Genomic DNA, 19,980 nt, shown 5'->3' on the forward strand with positions numbered 1-19,980 from the left:
CGTACTCACTATTATAAAGAACACACTTCAGTTTTTCTTTTGTCCCTGTTCTCCTTCCATCAACCACCCGACTCTCATGCTGCCTTTCAACCCCCGGAGAGAGAGCAAGCTGTGGGGGTGAAGGAGAGCAGAGAGGCCCCTCTGTCTACTGCTTTATTCTCTGTCTCATTAAAACAGTGAAGCTGTGTTCACGCCGGGGCTTAAGGGCAAAATGGAAATGGAATGTGCATGTGTGTGTGTTTGTCTATAAGTCACTATAGAACAAAAGCTGCAGTATGTCTTCTTTATTATGTCTGAATTAGAATTTTATAACTGGTTTCTCGTCTCTCACTCTGTCAAGGCTTTTTATACATCCTTTAATCTCCCTCTGATCTCCCACACCACCCACCTTTTGCTTTTTTTTGTCGTTTCTTATAACTTCCTCTTCCTTCCCTCCATTTTTTGACTCTTCCAGGCTTCCATTGTCCTGCTGTTTCCCTTCTTTTCATCTTGACGGTGTGTGATTTTGAAGTTTTGCTGCCTCAGCGAACTGTAGATGGCAGGGTCGCAACTTTCCTTTCTCACACGCTCACGCACGCATAGATAGGCTTGTTAAATTCAGGTCTAGCTAATCGTGTTCGTGCGGTGAGAATAAATAGAGATGAATTGAGGTATCAAAAGAAGCTGTAACCACCCAGAGTGTAGCACAGAGTAGTGTGTGTGTTGTCGTGCAAATTAGTGTGTTTTTAAAGCCTTTATGAGCTGTTTAATTACCCATAAACTTTAAAAGGGAGACTTAATGTGTGTGTGTCATTGTAAAGCTCTTTGAAGTGACATTTTCAGGTGGGATTTTAAAGTGAGTGTCAAATAACTTGTTGACTCTCTCTTTGTCACTTCCGTGTCACTGTATTGCACTTTCGGCCCACTTTCCTCCACCCACCCTCCGGTGGTCTTACTGTATTACCATGGAAACATCATCGTCTTCCTCCGGCAGAGTAGGGGCCGGAGCCTGATGGCTTCTTCCACCACCGCTGCTGCTGAGGAGCGTCAGAGCTGGGCGAGAGGCCTTAGCAGGAGGAGGTCCGAGGGAGGAGGACGAGTGGGAGGAGGACGAGGGGAAGGGAGCCACAGTGACCCTGACCTTGCTGTTGGTTCCCAGTTGGCGACCCTGGTTTTGTGGCTGAAAAGAGACAACATATGACCTTTATACTTCAAATAGAGGGTATAGATAAGCTTGGAAAACACATATTTAATGCTACTTAAACTGGCAACTTTTGGCTGAATAATACAGTCTGAGCTGTCAGTTTTTAGTACCCTGATTTGATAAAAAAAAAAAAAAGACAGAAAAAAGCGTTAGATACAAGAGAGGAAGAGGAGGAGGCTCTGAAGGAGGTGGAACGAAAGCGAGATAAGAGAGGTAGAAGACATTATCAAAACAAATACAAACATTATGTTAAGAGTTACAGTAAGATTAAGTTCCACGGTAGTGGATAAAAAGAGTGTGTGTGCCAAAGAACAGAACAAAACAGAAGCAGAGCGGGCGGACATTTTCTCTGTGTTTTGCTGCTGTAGTGAACTATTTGCATGTCAGCAGCCTTATCGGCCCTGATGAGTCACGCAGCCAACAGCTACACACTCGGCTCACAGTCGGCCTCAGCTGATGTAATGAAATAACACGGAGGGATGAAATGTTCAAAGAGAGACACTGTCTGTAAAATATGAAACCTACTCTGATAAAATTACAATTATGAGCTATACTTAAAGTCATGAGACATGTTTAGATATTTGCAGATATTTGTTAAATGTTACCAGACTTCCTTTCTTATATTAACAATTTTGGCAATGTATCATGAAACAGACCTTCGACGTGAATCTATTATGATATAAAACCACAGTTTCATCAGCTAGTATCATCGGTCTGACTCACTATGAAAAAATAAAACAAAAGAATGATTCACAGGATTATGAGTTTCTGTCTAAAACAAACTATATAATCTAATCTCTTCACGTATCAACGTTTTCATTTTTGGTTGGCAAGTTTTACTCACATTACTACACATTTTTTGATGTTTAACATGTGTCCTTATATAGCCATGGCAATGGTTGTGTTATAATCAAAGTTATAATGTAACTGTAAATTTACTCAAGCACTTAATGTGCTGATAAAATACAAAACATTTTTATAGATTAACCACCGGTTTCCAAAAACTTTTTGGCTCGTGACCTCTAATATAAAACCAGTGTGTGGCTCTTTGTCATGTGTCACATGTCTTTTTGAATAATGTGTTTTAGTGTAAATACAGTATATCATACAAGAGTTAATGGTCATGTGTCAGATGTCTAGGAGTAGTTATGAAACCACCAAAGAAACATTTCCCCTTTAAACTTTTCACATGGTTTCATTTAAATAACCATTCAAGTTATATGGTATGATATTTTACTATAAACAAAGATTTGAGAATAGTCTAACAAATTAATATAAATGTATGTATCACAGCTTAGTATTTTCTTCCTTCCTGTCCCATTATTCATCTCACAAACCCTCAAGTTTATTTTGTGACCCTTTGGAGGGAACCGCCCTGAAGATTTCACTGTACTAAACTACTGAACTGTAGATTGAGTAAGTAAAACTAGCTCCACCTCCAGCAGCTACAAAAGGAAAATACTGCTGCATCAAGAGCCATCTGACTGCAGAACTTTATTTTTATAGTAAATTTAGCTGATAATATCTCAGTACTTTTATATTACTAGGATTTTTAACGCAGGATTTTTGCTATCTAGTGGAGTATTTCTATATCAGGGTATTGGCGGTTTCACAAAGTAAAGAATCTGAGTACTTTTTCCACCACTGGTTATAATGTTTCACCACTGCAGGTTCAGGTCTTATATTATGGTGTTACAGGTCTTCTAATAGTTGCATCTGATTCATTTAACCCTTTACTTTGTTCCTAATGAACCAGTGATGAGGTTTTGCTGTGTTAGGTGTTAAAATATCGAGGTCAGGTGACTTCTAATACATCAACCACATCTGTATTGCCAGGAAAACTAAGTGCTGCCATCTATTGAGTAAATATGGTAGTGAGAAGTGAGGGGGAAGTTGGATTAGTTAAGAACACACAACCTTAATGAGTTTCATAAAAAAATATCCTTCCTGCTTCGTGCTTTCAAATTGCTCTTGACTCATGTTGTTAACTTTACTCATGTCATAATCAAGTTCATCTAAATGAGCAGCACATCCTGACCTTTAGACTGTCATAACGCTGCTGTGTTTACCTGCCGCGGCTGTCTGCTGCCTGTGCTTTTAGGGCCCTCTAGTGGTTGAGACTGGTTTCTGCGGGCAGCTGATGGCTGCAGCCTGGAATCAATCATCATCGTCATCATCATCATCATCATGTCCTTATGACATCATCATCATCATGTCCTTACTACATTAATAAAACTGACATGACTTTATTCTAATCATCATGCTCTATAAAATCATTATAATCAACATTAGTAAATTAAGTGTGATCTTCCACCTTTACTTACATCATTGACCTCTACATCCATTACACATTAATAATGAATATAGTCCATCATCGCACTAAACCCCTCTGACCTGTATGGGTATCGTGGCTGTGAGAGCAGGCCTCTACTCCTCAGGTGCTGGTACAGGTTACTGCTCAGACTGAGAGGATTGAACACAGACTCCTCATCCAGCTGAGTGAGACAAGCCTGGCAGAGAAATTGACAGAAAACAACAGCATCATTTGGATGTGTGAACTTTTGTTTGTGTTTGTGTGTTTTTTATTTGTATACACTTTATTAACATGCAAATAAACACATTGAACAATCAAGAAATCTGAATTGTAAGCACAGTCAATCCCTAATACACATGATACACAATAATATATTGACAACTATTTAATCCTAAAATGGAATCAAAACACAATGTCCATTCTAAGCAAAAAGAAAAAAAGAAAAAAGAAATGGCACAAGTATACAACAATAAACAATAATAAAACAAATATGAACAATAATATAACATTGTGGGGATGTGACATGAATGTAAAATACACCGAGTACTTGTACATGAATTGTCATTATAACAGCATACATCTTTATCTGTAAATATTTGTATACACAGTATATCTCTCTAGATGAGTGCTGAGATTGTTTTTTTTGGGTATTTGGTTCCAACTTTAATTCAGATGAAATGCTCTACATCCTATCCATAGACCAGATTTTAATTCAGAGAAAAACTCTAAGCACTTTCACCATGTCAGATTCTCTTCAGATTCATCTTTTTATAGATACATGATATTTTTACTACAGAGGAAGAGAAGATTGCCTTACTGAGAAACTCAATACTCAACAGCCCCATGTTTAATTCCTGGTATCAGTTTGTGGATCAGTAACAAAACCAAATGTATTTCTCCTTTTGAGTCCTCTGTCTACTTCTGCAATTTGTCTACAATAAACAAATGTCACCTAACCTGCATGGTCTGTATGGCATCAGGTGCAGGGTCCTGAGTTGAGATGGGCAGTGAGCAGGGCAGCAGCAACTCTCTGGAGACCACAGGCTTCAAAAGGAGAGAGAGGGATGGGGAGGGCTGGAGGATGTAGTGAGAACACACACCTGTGTAGTATACAATCACACACACATACACACACAGCATAAGAGTGCACTCATGAGGACTGAAAAAATTCTTTCTCACAGATACCGGCAACCACACACATATGGACCTGAGCCTCCAGCTGTAGACCTCTGTGCAGGCTCCACCTGCATCAGCAGGAATAGGTCACGACTCTGAAAGAGAGAAAAAAAAGAAACAGGTTATTCATTTGTGTTGCACAGAGGCAACTTGGGAGTAGTGATGTGTTCATTTAATTGTCAAGCGAGTTTAAAGTGAACTCTAGAAATGTTGGAAAAAAGAAAAAAAGAAAGAAATAGTGCATTAGGTGCAAAGAAACTGGGCTTTGCAAAGCTCAGTTTCATCAGAAGTTGGCATGTCACATATGACTGCAACAGAATACAGTAGAAGAAGTAGAGGCTGCAAACTGGAAACAAAACCGGTTGTTTGCCAACCACCAATAAACCTCAAAGAAGAAGAAGCAGTAACAAAACTGGTCACCTTGGTCATCTACAAGAGAAAAACAAAGAGGAAGACGGAATCTGGGAAGATGCTGAGAACAGAAACAGCTTCATTTTCTTATCTCAGTGTGGAAACAGCTGAGCAGTCATGTGAGGTAAATGTCCACTATATGGCATATGGCAGCATGGTGGCACACTATTAAACAGTTCTATTTATTTTGTTAAAAGGTATCTGGTTTGCATAATGCAAACACAGATAGATTGGTAGATTTAAAACCCAGCAACCCACAGAATTATCAGAGAACTCCAAAACTTGCCAGTTTTCTCATGGTGAAAGATAAAATGTCTGATCTAAAATTATAAACAGTAAACACATTAACACACCCTGAGTGTGTGGCAGAGAGCGTGGAACAGGTTGTGGTTGGTCTCCATTTCATCCCAGTCCAGCTGCCAGCAGGTGGTGGGGTGGATCACCAGCGGCAGGCCGTACAACACACTCTCACACACTCCGTCTGCACGCAGAGTCCTGCAGCACACACACAAACGTGGTTAGCATGCAAACCCAAAATGAAGGACAAACATGTCCATGATATATGTCTTTTTCTTCCACAGATACTGTCTCCAATCAAAAACAAACATTCTGTGACCACTGGAACTGTACTGTAAACCATTTTCACGTCTAACCAGCTGTCGTCTATCTCCTCTGAGCTCCTGAAACAGTTTTCAGTGGAACACTGTCTGTATGCAAACACAACAAATCATCAGGAGCAGAGACACAGACCATGACATCATCCCTGTGACCGTCCTCCAGCTCCATTTAAATGTCACTGCTGTAAATCATGACTCATCAGTATGTAAAGCACACACACAAACAGAGCACAATAACTTTTCCGACTGACCGATATGCAAAACACACACACACACGCACGCACGCACGCACGCACACACACACACACACACACACACACACTCTCACTTACAGGCACACATTACATCCTACTGCAGCTCCTGGAAATGTAAAACTGATGCAAATTAGGGACTGTGTGAATGTTTTTTTTTTTTTAAAGAATGACTTTGAAAGAATGGCAGAGCTATTTACACCGGCATGACCCAGCTGTCTCCAGCTGATCAACCAGTGATACATGAATTGTGGAAATTCTCCTGCCAGTATTTATAAAGACATGTGAAAATGTTTTCACAAAGACTTAAAAACACATGACGACAATATAATATGTATTAAAGAGGTAAAAGCTTAAGACTTGACAAGTAAGCACAAGCACTCCAGTATGTTGCTATTTGCTATTGGATTTATCAGACATATCTTTGTGTCATTTGTTTGACTTAATGCTCTTGGTTAAGCCGGACAAAAATGTCACATGGCTTTTAGACTGTAACAGAGTCGATTACAATCACAATGTTTTGAAACACTGAGGTGATCATGTATAATCTTATTTCATTTAATTTGTCTTTTGTACAGGTGATCTCATTGAGACCTTTCTCACATTCTCAAGACAGGCCTGGTCAAAACTACAGCAACACTTCAACACATAGTTGCATATAGATAAGAGTAAATACAGAGACAAAATTAAACATAAGAGTGCCAAAGTGCCTGTCAGCTTTTGAATAGCCTAATGAATTATAGCAGCGTATGTAAATTCCAATTACAGTAATCAGGATTAACATAAAAATGGATCCAAATGATTAAACTGAGCATTAGGAAAATTGCTTATTTTCATGTCATACACGGCATGCCTTTTAACCCTCGAGTTTTGACTTGATGTACTATATATCTGCCTTCTTTATCAGTGAGGTATTTCTTAAATTACTGTCCATTCTTCCTTACATGAATTTCCAACGTTTTGGAAAGAATTTTAGATCCCCTTGACACATACTGTATTTTGGTTCAGAGTAGCCAGCATTAATATTATTATTCACAGTATGGTTTATTTCAGGCTCCTTTTTGTCTTGTGAAGGTTGGGTGGGATGACGATGGAATGGTTTTTGTCAACACAGACTTCAGTACTGATTTTTTGGCTATGAGCCTCTATTTGGATAATTTAAAGTATGACAGGAAATAGTAAGAGAGAGGTGATGACATGAGGGGAAGGGCCACAGATTGGAATTGAACCCAGGCCGCTGCTGAGGCATCAGCCTCTGTACATTGGACCTACGCTCCTCAGGTGAGCTATAAAGGCTCTCAAAGTTTTTTTTTGTTGATGCGTGATCTAAAAAAGGAAAGTGAAAGGAACAAATAAAATGATTTGTATTAATGTGTTTTAGAAAGCTTTCATTGTTTCATTGTGAAAATACTGAAAACATATATACACTTACGATTACTGAGCTATTTTAAATGAGTGTGCCCTCAGAATAACTTTAAATTGCTTTTGCCATAGTTTGCTTGTCCTGTATGTAAATATATAACAAGCTAAGGACACTGTTAGTTAAATATTATACGATATTAATTGTGTCAGTTGGATGTTACGTTAGTGAATAATAAAACATTTAAAGCTTTTGTTTCATTTTTTTGTCCTTGTAGCCAGTGTTAGCCTGCTCATCTTGTGTTGAATCCCTGTCCTCTCCTTGTGCATCCCTCTGTGACCATGCCCCATGAGTTACTACTATATGAGAATAAAAAAATGTTCCTCACAAACATGTTAGGGGGAAATTCTCAACTGGCGCTTTCAGGCATGGAGCAAGTTCTCAGTGTTTTCCAGCATCAGAGCCGATGACTCGAGCAACGAGAACGAACAAAGCAGACTCTGATGTGATGGGAGAGTATCATCTAAGAAATATTCCACTGCTCCCAGCTATCAGAATAGAGCCATTCATGGACAGGCAGGGTTTTACTGAATACACACAACACATGGCTGATGGAGCATCTGCACATAATCATACACACACACGCACTCTTCATCTCAGACAATCTAAGAGATAAGGAAGCATGAATATGACTGACAGATGGTGATGGCAGACATCATATCTAGACAATCTCTTTAAGGTTTAAACTAAAAATGTGCATCTTGTCTTCTTCAACAAGAATAATGCCAACTGATCATCGTTATGGTATGATTTCAGTTTCATGTTACTTACAAGCACATGTAAAAGGTGCAAAGTATCAACATTATTGTCTTTTTTTTCATTCATGTCACTCACTTTGCAACATGTCTTCTTTAGCAGTATTAGGCTTTAAAAATGGTTGAGTGAAAAAGGGATATTAAAACATGCAATTTCTGCACAATTATTTTGTTATTCCTTTTACTAAAGCTCAAAAACAAGAGATCTCAGATCAGATCTGAGATGAAAGCAATAGAAACTGACTTTTCAATACATTGTAAGGAGGCTCTCCTTGCTGCCACATCTCTTACTTGATTGCTTTCAGTCTCTGTGGCAGTTGGCTCTGATTGGTTGATCCCTTAGTGACAGGCAAGAAGTCCCAGACGCTCTCGGTCTTCACGCCCAGGTTGGGGTTCAAGGGGATGAGGGCGGGGCTTATCAGACGCTCCTGCATGTCACACTTCACACACACTACACGGGGGAGAAAGGTCATCAAGAAAGTGTGACAAGACATCCGGTATTACTGTAACATGTCATCATGGCAATCCAAGTCACCTGTGGATTCAGTTACATTCAGATTACAATGCGTTCTGGATGCGTGTAGACCTTGTTTTTACAGTACATGTGTTTATTAACACACGTGTTTATTTTGAAGATGTCACATCACATCCATGTTGCTAATCAACAAGAGGAGATATGCAGGTATGTTTGTGTGCAGTACCTCTACCTGGAATAAGACTGTCTAGGGGGCTTGGCAGCAGGAGGTGAAGGTGCTCCCTGTCTCCTCCCTGCTCCTGAAGCCACGCCTTCAACACCGTCTCCATGGCAAACACATTGTTTTCCACCCGCTGCAGGTCGACCTCCGTTCCCAACATCAGACAATCTGAAGATGGACACAGAGAGGAATCTACTGTCAACACATCAAATGCTGAAAGGGTTACAGAATTTAAGTATCTCAGCTCAATGACACATTTACTTTTACATGCCAATTCAGGAATCTACAACAAAAGATTGATCCGGCTTTCCCTTCTGTATGAAGAGGGCTGTTACATCAACTCTCATGTAATCATGTCATGCAACATGCCTGTAACAGTTTTACCTAATAAAGTTTGTGGATTTTTATGTTTATATTTTTATTTTAACTGGTTGATTTTGCTTGTTTGTTTGATGTCTTTGTTCATGCTCGGCATCACTGAAAGTCTCCCTCAGTTGATTCCCCAGGTCTTGCATAGAGATCAAGAGTTTGAAATTAGATTAAATAAGGATCTGGATTAATGGTCGACCCTGCTGACAGAGACCTGACACTTATTTTGGTATGGCCAACCATGTCCTTTTCCAAACCACGTTTTACACAGATATCAATTGCATTAGTATGCTCCTGGGGAAAATCAACAATTTTAATCTATGACCACTAGATGGAAGCAAAATTCAATAAATTCAATTCACAGTTTCGCCTCAGACACTGACTCTATCCTCTGAAGACTTCAGTTTCTCTGGATTAAACCTTCTTAAGCTTTACTGGATGAGAAGGCCTGGCACTGAAAGAAGTAGAGCTGAAGCTTTGGACATTAACTGACTATTATTTATTTATTTTTTTAAAAAAGAAGACAGACGACACAGAGAAAAAGCGGGCTGTCTAGTTATTTTAGAGACACTCATGCAAATCTTTGTCTCTTGTCTCTCATTTTCTGTACTTAGAGTGACGCCTCATCCCAGAGGCCATAAAGCAGCTGCACTGCTCTCCTCTCTTTGCTTCCACTTATCATTACAGAGAAGAGAAAGAGACCCCGTGGACCTGCCCCACCCTCTACTCTCTCTGTTGTCATCCCCCAATGTCCATTTATTATCGCAAACTAGACACAAACCTTAACGAATGCCCTTATTCTCCTATTCCCTCTATCTGGTGTTTAATAGTTAATGACCCATCACGAGATAACTAATGGGACTAAAGGGAGAGCAGTGGATCAGGAGGCACTGGAGGGTACAGATGGAGGACAGGTTCACAGAAAGGGGGGATAAGAAAGAGCAGATAAGATGGGTGAAGAGTAGACAACATTTTTAAACTTTCTCTGCCAGGAACTTTTAGGGAGAAAATGAGAAATTCCTTGAATAAGATATGTCATTGCTTCTTTCATCTGTCAGAGGCAGCTACAGTACAGAAGCTACTTTTGGTTCTTGGCCAAAGTTTCCAAAAGTGCTTTATCTAGAAATAAGTACGTTATCTGAAGGGGAAAATTGTGTTTGCCGAGTTTTCTGCTGATGAACATTTTGCAGTCAGATCCCTGCTGAGGAGGAGAGAGACAGAGAAGCTAACAAAGTGTGTACTAATGACACTTTTGGTTTACAAGTTCTCCTTCTATGTGTCAAAAAGTCACACTTTAAAGTCAAGCTTAAAATTGTGACGCATGCCACATTGCTCCTGCTTTAATATGGATTAAAGACCTGGTGGGAGTTCTGTGATACTCGGGATGAGCTGTTAAAAAACCCTGCATCCTGCTGTGTACCAGCTAAGTGAAGACAGAGAGGCTACAGAGAAAATGAGTAAAGGGTAGAAAGAGAGAGACAGAAAAGTAAAAGCTGAGGTTAGAGACACTTATGAAGACGTATGAAGATGTATATTTAGAGGAGGAGAATAGGGGAGAGAGAGAAAGGATGCTCAACTTTATGGGAACGGTAATGCAGAGATAAGGGAAAAACCGTGAGAGATGTACAGAGATGGAGGAAAACGGGTTGCAGAAAATCAATTGCCATTCCCTCAGATAATGTCTGTCTGGGGAGTGGGAATGGAAAGAGGAGGAAACAGACTGAGAGAGAGAAGAAGAGAGAGAGCGAGAGAGAGAAATATGCAAGAAGACAAGAAGGGAAGACAGTATAAATTACACAAAGAGCAAGAGCAGCAGGAAGGGGGGAGAGAGGACAGAGAGAGATAAGATAGGGGAGAGATGGATGGGTATGGTGGGTGAGGGATGATGGACCACACCGTTGGAAACGCTTGTAATTAGACCATGAAGTGTGCAACTGTGTATGTTTGTGTGTGTGTGTGTGTGAGAGAGGGGGAGATAAGGAGGGAAAATGAGGTGCAGTTCTCCTCACAGCAGCATAAATAAGTCAAGACAGTCCATCTTCTTCGTGTGTGTATGTGTGTCACAGTGGTTTCTACAAAGCAATACATTACTGACTGAGGATATTAGGTGAGAGCAGTTAACCTCGACGTGTGTGTTCAGCAGTGAGACAACAAAGACTTGGAGTGAAGCGATGCTGTCTGTGTCTCCTCAGCAGGCTTATCTGACCTCATGAAGAATGTGTTTACACTGCAAAATCCTCCTACAAATGCCTCTGCTTCTCAATCTCTGCTGAGTTCATGAAGTGTGTTTGTTGTAGGTATGGAAGATTAAAAGAATTAATCATGTGTAATCATCCATCTCTCTTCCAACACTGTCTCCATACCTCTGCTTTAACTGTCCCTCGTCCTCTTGGTCTGTAGGCAGACCGTGACCTGTCCCTCTGACCTACAAGGCTAATTGTGCACCTGCATCTCATTAGCATGTCCGGTGTGTGTGTTTGTGTGTGTGTGTTTGTGTTTGTGTTTGTGTGTGTGTGTGTGTGTGTGTGTGTGTGTGTGTGTGTGTGTGTATGTGAGAAGATAAAGTCTGACACACATGCTGAGGTTAGGATACAGGGTGGCTGTCGAATCTCATTAAGTGTGCGCTTGTGTGTGTGTGTGTGTGTGTAGGGTGTTAGTGTGTTGTAAATTTAGAAGCACAAGCCTGCTGATGGTCAACAACTGTAGAGGTACTGCCACTATACACTACAAACCACTGAATAAACACTTCAGATGCTGAATGAAAAACTGAAAAAAAAAACTTTATTTAACCTTCAATTAAAGTCTATCATTAGAAAGCACATTCTGTGTGAACACTGTAATACCATACATTTCAAAGAGTGTGATTTTAATAATACTTCAGTTTCAGAGAGAGTTTAACTATTTGTTAGCAACCCCTGTATACAGTCTAAGGTTTTATTTTATTTTATTGATAACATTTTTATGTAGACAAATATTTTTAAAAAATCATACATCTACAGAGCTTATAGAAAGGTGCAGAATAAAAGTATCTCACTTCCTCAAAAGCATTATTATGATTGTGAATCAATCATTTTAAATGTTTGTTGGGTCCAAAATGATTGTTTTGTTTATCTCTGTGTAAGATTCTGACAGTTGGTTCCAGCTTCTAACAAGGTTTATGAGCCAATAGTATAATGCCGCTGGTATCACATGGTATCTGTGTTTCATCAGTGATCAACAGTCTTGGTAGTTCTACAGTATGCAGTGTTACATGCTCCCCCTCTGCTGGCCAAGATGTGTCGCTGTGGCTGATGCTTGGCCTCCTGCCTTTCCAGGTGATGGTGGTTTAGCTGATTAGGGATGGCCAATAAGAAGGGGTAGGGCACTAGGCTCTTTCTCTCTTGCTCTTACTTCAGTCCACCAGACAAGAGGTGCAGTCAGTCAACTGGGAGGCTGAGGTATTACGTTTTTGATTTAAGTTTATCTGATGGGTGCGGTCGTCCAGTTTTCTTGGCTTCATTTCAATTAGGTTTAGTTGTTCTGTTGTGTTAGGGTAGAGGGTTAGCCCCCAGCTCTGATGGACCCGGTGCGTTGGTCTGGGAGGCTGCTCTTCTTTTGTTTATTTGGCCTGCCCATCAGTTTGTTTGTTTTGTTTGATTGTTATTAATTAATAAACTTTTTTCTTTTAAACTACAACTTGCTTGTTTTGTCGTGTGTTAGACCTCACTTGGAGGGGGTCGTAACAGCGGACAGTATTCTGTACTGCCCTAATGTTAGCCAGCTAGCGTTTCCAACATTAAAGTTTGTTAGCTAACTTTAGCAACATAAGCTTGAGTTAGCAACGTAAGCTAGTGCACAAACAAGCAACCACATGAGGGGGACATGAGCAACAGTGGTGTTGCGACGTGTGGCTGAATATTAAAGCTTAAAAATGTAAAACTGTCATCTAACATTACATCATATTCACTTCTACAATACTTTTATAATAACAATTTGTCAAATGACTGTTTTATGTGAAAGGTTTCTTTGTGATAAATGTGGAGAATCATCACCCAAGTGTAGTTCCCCTCAGCTCAACAGAGCGTTTTACTGTCTTTCAGCTCATTGTTTTTGGTTGTACTGATTTGGTTCACTCTTTGTGCTCTCATTAAAGTCATTTCCAGATGTAGCAAGCAGCTATTTTTCACTGTAGACCACCTGCCCAGCACCAAATGGCTCACAGAAAAAAATAGAGATATTATACTATATATTATATTATTATATATTATACATGCTAATTTAGCCACCTATTTTTCTCAGGAGTTGGTGGAGACCAAAACCAAGCTGAAGGCTGAGTGAATATTGGACCGCAATTCATCAGGTGATCAAAAACACAACTCACAACATGCTAATGTTGCTCTGTGTCTGCTGGATGTGTATAACCTTCTCCATATTACTGTACATTTTTAAGGTTTATAACTTATTCTGCTCTTTTAATTAAATTATTGCTTTACAACACATAAACATCTATTTGCGCTAGACTCTGATGAGCTGTATCTATTGGGGAGAACCTGTGTCTTTTCAGTTATATGCTCTTTAACCACAAGGTCACCGCATCTGTTCTAACAGTTAAGACAGTTTGTATTTTAACTGCAGGAACTCAGTTTCTGTTGCTGACTCATCTGGAAAAACACATCCTTTAATGGGTGGCTGCCAACGCCTCGCCCTGCTTACCGTAGCATCTCTCTTTTCTGTAATGATTGGAGAGTTTTTCTCCTGCCCATATGACTCATTTTGATTCGACATGTTGAGTGATTTCCATGCAAACCTGAGACACAACAACCATTTATATATTTTTTTGCTTTGGTTGACACCTTAAAGCTGCTGTGTGCCTCTAGCATTGTTGCTTGGTGGAGAACATTTGCAAAGGGCAAACATATTTGTGATTCACTTTCTCACACACACACACACACACACACACACACACACACACACACACACACACACACACACACACACACACACACACACATAACCTTAAAAAACAAGTGGATTACATAAAAAAGCAATGTCTTCAGTTTTGTTTTAATTTCCCCGGAGAGATCGGTTTTGATGAATGACTGATGAGCTTTTTAAGAGAGGGTTGGGTTATTTTGCCAGTGGCGTAGGGCTGTCACTTTGAATTTGAAATTTGACTGTGAGAGAAATATATGTGATCTGTAATGATCATTCTGGAACCAAAATTATGTTTAAATTAAAACATAGATTTTTTTAAAAAGGGACAGCCCCACAATGACAAACCCCCCTACATCTTTTCAAACCCCAAATACATCAGTGCATCAGTGTGAAACTGTTGGTTTCTGTCTCTACGATTATTTTTTACTTTGCTTTGGTAAATAGGGTTACATAATAATACATGTACCACTCTGGAAAGACAACTACATGTACTGCTTTCGGTTGCTGTTGTTTTGCCTCTCAGTCTCTTCTTCTAATTGAAGGTCACTGTGCCATTTCTCTTCCTGACCCTCAACTCTCTCTGTCCCACCCTGGCCCACGCCCAGTAATAGTTTCTTTTACTCTGTGCATTAGGAAATGTGCATCATCCTCATGGCCATCGACCAATGTAACATTAGCTTTTGTGGGGAAATAAGTGAATCAGTGAGCTAATGCAGTACAACAAGAGGAAGCAGAGCCCTGCTCTACAACCCTGTCACTTATTCATTTAGATGCGGATCAGCTTTACCCGATAATGGACACTGCGCTCTGTAATGGTGGAAATCTTCATGAAAGCTTCTACGATCACATTGTCTAATTCCAGAAACATAATGGTAATGGAGAATAAATCTGAAGTGCGCTGCATTAAACATCAATAGTTGGAATTTCTTTGTCCTATTTTAAATTTTTTTTTTTAAATTCATGAGTTATTCACATTATTATTTGATCAAATTTGAGGTCTCTGCACCCTTTTGAAAGGTGTGTTTGAACGGGCACTACACTTGTATCAGTAAAAATAAGTTAGCGTTATTGTTAACTCCCGAATCTCAGCAACTAACGTCTGATACAAAAATACCACCCCTGTTAAAATAAACCAGGATCATCCTTTAAGATTTTAGTTAAATAATAACAGTAAAATAAAAGTTGTCCATAATCCCTTTTCAACTTATAATTTATCTTGAAAGGTATCATCCTGTTAGAAAACCACTTTCAACTCACCACGTAGCTTTATGATGTAATCTAAATAAAATGTTCTACCTTGACACCAATGTGTGAGGCAAAACTGTAATATCAACCTAATGCATCTCCTGACACAAATTTCACAAAGTGTACGTAAACATGAAGGAGACATTGATGAACGTCTGTCTCTGGAATTTTCCTCTGACATCCATATTTTACTTATAGAGTGACACTGACAGCACACGCTCTGTCCTTGCCTTGTCACACTCTGTCAGCATGTGTCTGTGTGGGCATTAATGATGAATAGCTCATTGATGTAGTTTGAGACTGTGACAAATAGGACATTGATCATCTGGGCTGAAACACATGCACTCGACACACCAGCGGCTCTGTGACCTAATTGCCTTGCGGTCACTTCTGATGAAGCCAAGCGCTCATGGAGACAATTAAAGCAGATGGACACTTGAAAAGGACAAGATGACGAGGGGGCAACAGCAGCACAGTTATCAAGAACAAGAGAAGAGAGAAAAATAAGAGAAATAGTGACAACTACTAAAGAGAAGGCCAAAAAGAGGGGACTCATTGGGTATATTACCAAATCCCTACTGTTTTGATAAGTGTAAGTGGATGCAAAATGAAAATATGCTTGGACAGAAGAAAATAAATTAATCTTTCCATTTCCTGCTTTTAATTGTGCTTCTGATAAGACTTTTCCTGTAGGCTACCACAGATCTGTCCTGTCACCAAACGTATATCAAACAAGTAAGTGCTGACAGATAAACTGTGATTTCCTCACTGTGAAATGACCATTTTGGTCAGATTTCAGATTCCTGGATACATGCGCCACGCATTCACACCCTCTGGCCAGTCAGATGAAACCCCAGTTACCCTCAGATTAATTGGTGTCAAATCGGTGGCGACTGCGAGGTTAGCTAACATATCTCGCAGGCAAAAAAAACAAATTATACAAACCTTGAATCCTGGGGAAGATGAGTTGCAACCATGTTAACATAAATAAATGATGTTTTAGTGAGCCTGATCAGCAGAGAGAGAAAAGTAAAGTGATGGCAAGAGATCAACTGTCTGGTTTCAAAAGGAATCTGGAATTAGAAGAGGGTTAGACAGCAGAGAAGGACACAGACTCAGAGAAGATGGCAGCTTGACGACTTCTTTGAGGCACTTGAAAAAGACAAGAGGACGGAGTATGAGTGGAGCCCTGCAGACAGTATGAAGACACATAAGAGAGGGGAGTGTTTGAAAGAAGGACAGGAAAACAAGAAGGCTGAAGAGAAATTATAGAAGTCTACATTTTTTAAGTTGTATACTTTTTTGAGGACCATAATTTATCCTGGTTGTATTGATTAAAACAATTATAGCTCCAAAATGTCCACTTTCCAGGAAACAACAAAAGCTCACTCCCATAGTGACTCCCATGTACTTTAGTAAGTGTTCAAGAGATGTTCAGTGTCATAAAATATCTTCAAACCAAAAAGTGCCATGTGAATTCAGACAAAGAAAGAAGACAAGGATGAAAAAGACCCATGAAAGAGGTTGCAGAGAGAAGATGAGAGCAGGGTCCAGAGATTGGAGAGGTGATAGCAAATAACAAACCTCTCAAAGGAGAAGGGAAAAAAATGGCCTTATTTTCTTTAAGTGGCTTGAAAGCCAAGATTAGAGAGACACACAGAGTCTATCTGTATATGCTGAGATAGAGAAGATAGCGAGGACAGGAAGAGAGACAGAGACAGGCACGATGAGCAGCTACTTAAAGAGGAAAGAAAGAATCAAGGAGGAAATTGGATGAAAATAGGGGGAGGAATTATAAGACAGTAAATTGAGGAGAAAAAGGGTGAGAGGAGGATGACAAAGTGTGTCATTACAGCAGATGATTGAGAGTGATATTTGGAAGGCACAGGCTGCATGGAAGATTAACTGATGTTTCATAGATACCCCATTCAGGAGTGTAGACTAATTTTGGTGCTTGCTAATACATAAACTAACCTTAGGGAAATGAAACAGAAATTAGAAATTCAGAGTTTAATTTGTGATGATAAGACAATCATAGCAGGTACATTTCTTCTGCATTAAATCAAAGAAATGACAATTTTAGCTCATTTGGAACACCAGTGGTGTGATTCAGCATATAAAGCATTTGCTGAAGTTAAGGTACTTGCATGATACAACATTTTTGGGTTGTAACAGCATAACTGAATGCACTTATTGCGAAATCACTTGATCATGTGATGTTAAAAATTCATCTTGCCTGGCTTAGACCTATGTGCTTTTGGCTGAACACACAGTAGCACCCTTATAGGACCTACTGGCAGCTAGAGACCGCAGCTATGAGAGTAGACCAGCGATAAAAGCGACATTTGAAAACAACAATGGTAGCACCTCAGGACCTCAGCATAGAGCCTGTTACAGCGTCATGCCACATGCTTTTCTCAGTGAAAAATATGTTTTTACTCCAATGACCAGCTTCGGTAAGAGTCTGGTAATGCTCTCCTACTGTTGATCTGATTGGTTTAAGTTAGCCCGTGATCAAAGGTGGACAGACAGATGGTTCGTCCAATCACCTGCTAAGTATTTTCTTGCCTGCCCTTTTCCAAACAGTTTCCAGCACCTCTCCAGATGGTTCCTTGTAACAAAACATCTGGTGTGTCAGGTTAATTTCCATTAGCAAATGTTAGCATGCTAAGATGCTATACTAAGTTTAGATGCCGAAATGGTTTGCAAACTCATTGATCTCTGTATCACTTTGTAAGCCCAGTTCTTACAGGATATGACTTTGCAGGTTTAACCTTATAGAACGTTAATGTGACAACATGCAATTCAGACTTGTGCCATGTTGAAAAAGATACGAAAATCTTGTTTTTGTTGTCATGAATTTAATGTAACGTAAATTACTCCAATGTTTATTCACACATGAGACCGACATGTTAAATTGCCATGGGATTAATGTAAAGGAGTGCCTGTCTGAAAGGGGTTTCATACATTTTTCAACCTCCAATCCTTTCTCAGTGTAGAGCAAGGCGATGAAGACAGCAGAGGGATATGATTGACAGAACAAGATAGTGGCAAGACAGATGCAGGTAGTCAGAGAGTGGAGAGTGGAGAAAAGAAAGTGCAACATCACTCTGTGGGTGTTTAATAACTGTGAACCACTCTGACGAGCCCTTCCCTTATTTTCCCTATACTTCTTTCTCTGCTCACTTTCTTGCGCTTCCTTCATCCAACCATCTGTTGTTCTGAACCACAAAGAAAGAAAGAGCCACAGAGGGATAACTGAAACATCTCTCTGCAAATATGTACCTGCAAACTGCAACCACAAGAAAACCCGACCCGATTACATTAAAGCATCAACTTGTTCTGTCCAAGTTTTCAGTTACAAACTTTTTTGTCAGCCTGCACTGTAGATTTGTGGTTTTTGTCATATTTGTTTTGTCGTAATCTTTTTAAAAATTGGGCTGAAATGGTTTAACAGTAAAAAAGAAAAGATCGAAAGATTTATATGAAGATATGCTGACAGACAAACTAGATTTTAGGAGGGATTATATCAACAAAATTGTGTGTGTGCATGATGCGGAGCAACCAGCCACCTCTCGGTGTGGGACTAATAGGTTCCATATCCTGGTGTGAAGAGTGATGCCAGTCTCCATCTGTACGACCACCTGCTGCTCTGCTAACGTCACACAGAGGTGTGAACAGCCTGACCTTGGCACCGTGTGTGTGTGTGCGGAAAGATGAAAAACAAGCACTCCTGAAATCCATGCATCTTCATTATCATTCATGTTAAACCATATTTACATGTAAATGAATAAAGCAATGGCGTAAAAAGAAAAAAAAACATTTTGTCTTTTTTCTCTGTTGCATTCTTGCTATTGAATTTATGGCCAAATTATATGTTTACTGTGCTTCCTGTCTGTGCAAACATTGTGCAGTAGCTGCAGTTGGGTGTGTGTGAGCATGTCAGCAGGTCTGGGTGGGGTTTCCTCTAGAGCACCTCTCTGAACTTTCACCCAGCACACATTAAAGTGAACTAGCTGACTGTGATGGAAAATTAACTGAATGAAAGAGACAGAGAGAAAGAGACTGAGGGAGGGGGCAACCCTGGGTTGAATGACTGCAGGTGTGTGGTGGTAATAGTAGCTAAGAAGGAAAAGTCTGGCAGATGGAAAGTAGTTTTTACACAGAACCAATTACACAAAAATGTAGGAATGGTGTTTATTAACATCCCACAGGAGTTGACTGCAAAAGATTGATGTTCTGAGTCACAAATACCATACATTATATCCTCTAATTACTCTCAGGGTAACATACTAGATCATTTATCATGACAAATCTAAATATTGGAATTTCTTTAAATCACTACAATGAAATTAAACTAGACATTGTTGAGTTTCCACCACACAGTTCTCATTCATACAAAAAAGACTATCGGATGAACCTCTTGATTTGTCCAACTCTGATGGCTGAATATTAAACACAGAGGGAAGACTGTGAATCCCTTACACTGAAAGTGTATCAGGAAGGGTCCTTTTAAAAAGCCAGCACGAGCAAGAGATTATATCCAACAAAACCTGTTGCAATGTTCACAGGGGCGCCTGACTATTGTCAGACTAGACAGACAAATTTGCTTCTCGATCTGCCACAGAGT

At 39.7% G+C, this 19,980-nt stretch overlaps 1 protein-coding gene across 1 annotated transcript in view; it reads right to left on the minus strand.

Moving 5' to 3' along the window:
• Nucleotides 1-931: 931 nt before the first annotated feature.
• The window catches only part of m1ap (meiosis 1 associated protein), a 37,949-nt gene continuing 18,900 nt past the window's right edge, over nt 932-19,980 (minus strand). The window contains exons 4-11 of the mRNA XM_073475677.1: nt 8,835-8,990; nt 8,419-8,578; nt 5,438-5,579; nt 4,705-4,768; nt 4,455-4,597; nt 3,578-3,693; nt 3,253-3,334; nt 932-1,159 (exon numbers count right to left, since the gene is read on the minus strand). Coding sequence (XP_073331778.1) covers nt 932-1,159; nt 3,253-3,334; nt 3,578-3,693; nt 4,455-4,597; nt 4,705-4,768; nt 5,438-5,579; nt 8,419-8,578; nt 8,835-8,990 — 1,091 coding nt within the window. The remainder of the gene's footprint in view (nt 1,160-3,252; nt 3,335-3,577; nt 3,694-4,454; nt 4,598-4,704; nt 4,769-5,437; nt 5,580-8,418; nt 8,579-8,834; nt 8,991-19,980) is intronic.

The sequence above is a fragment of the Pagrus major genome, chromosome 10, assembly GCF_040436345.1.
Source record: "Pagrus major chromosome 10, Pma_NU_1.0".
NCBI classification, from domain to species: Eukaryota; Metazoa; Chordata; class Actinopteri; order Spariformes; family Sparidae; genus Pagrus; species Pagrus major.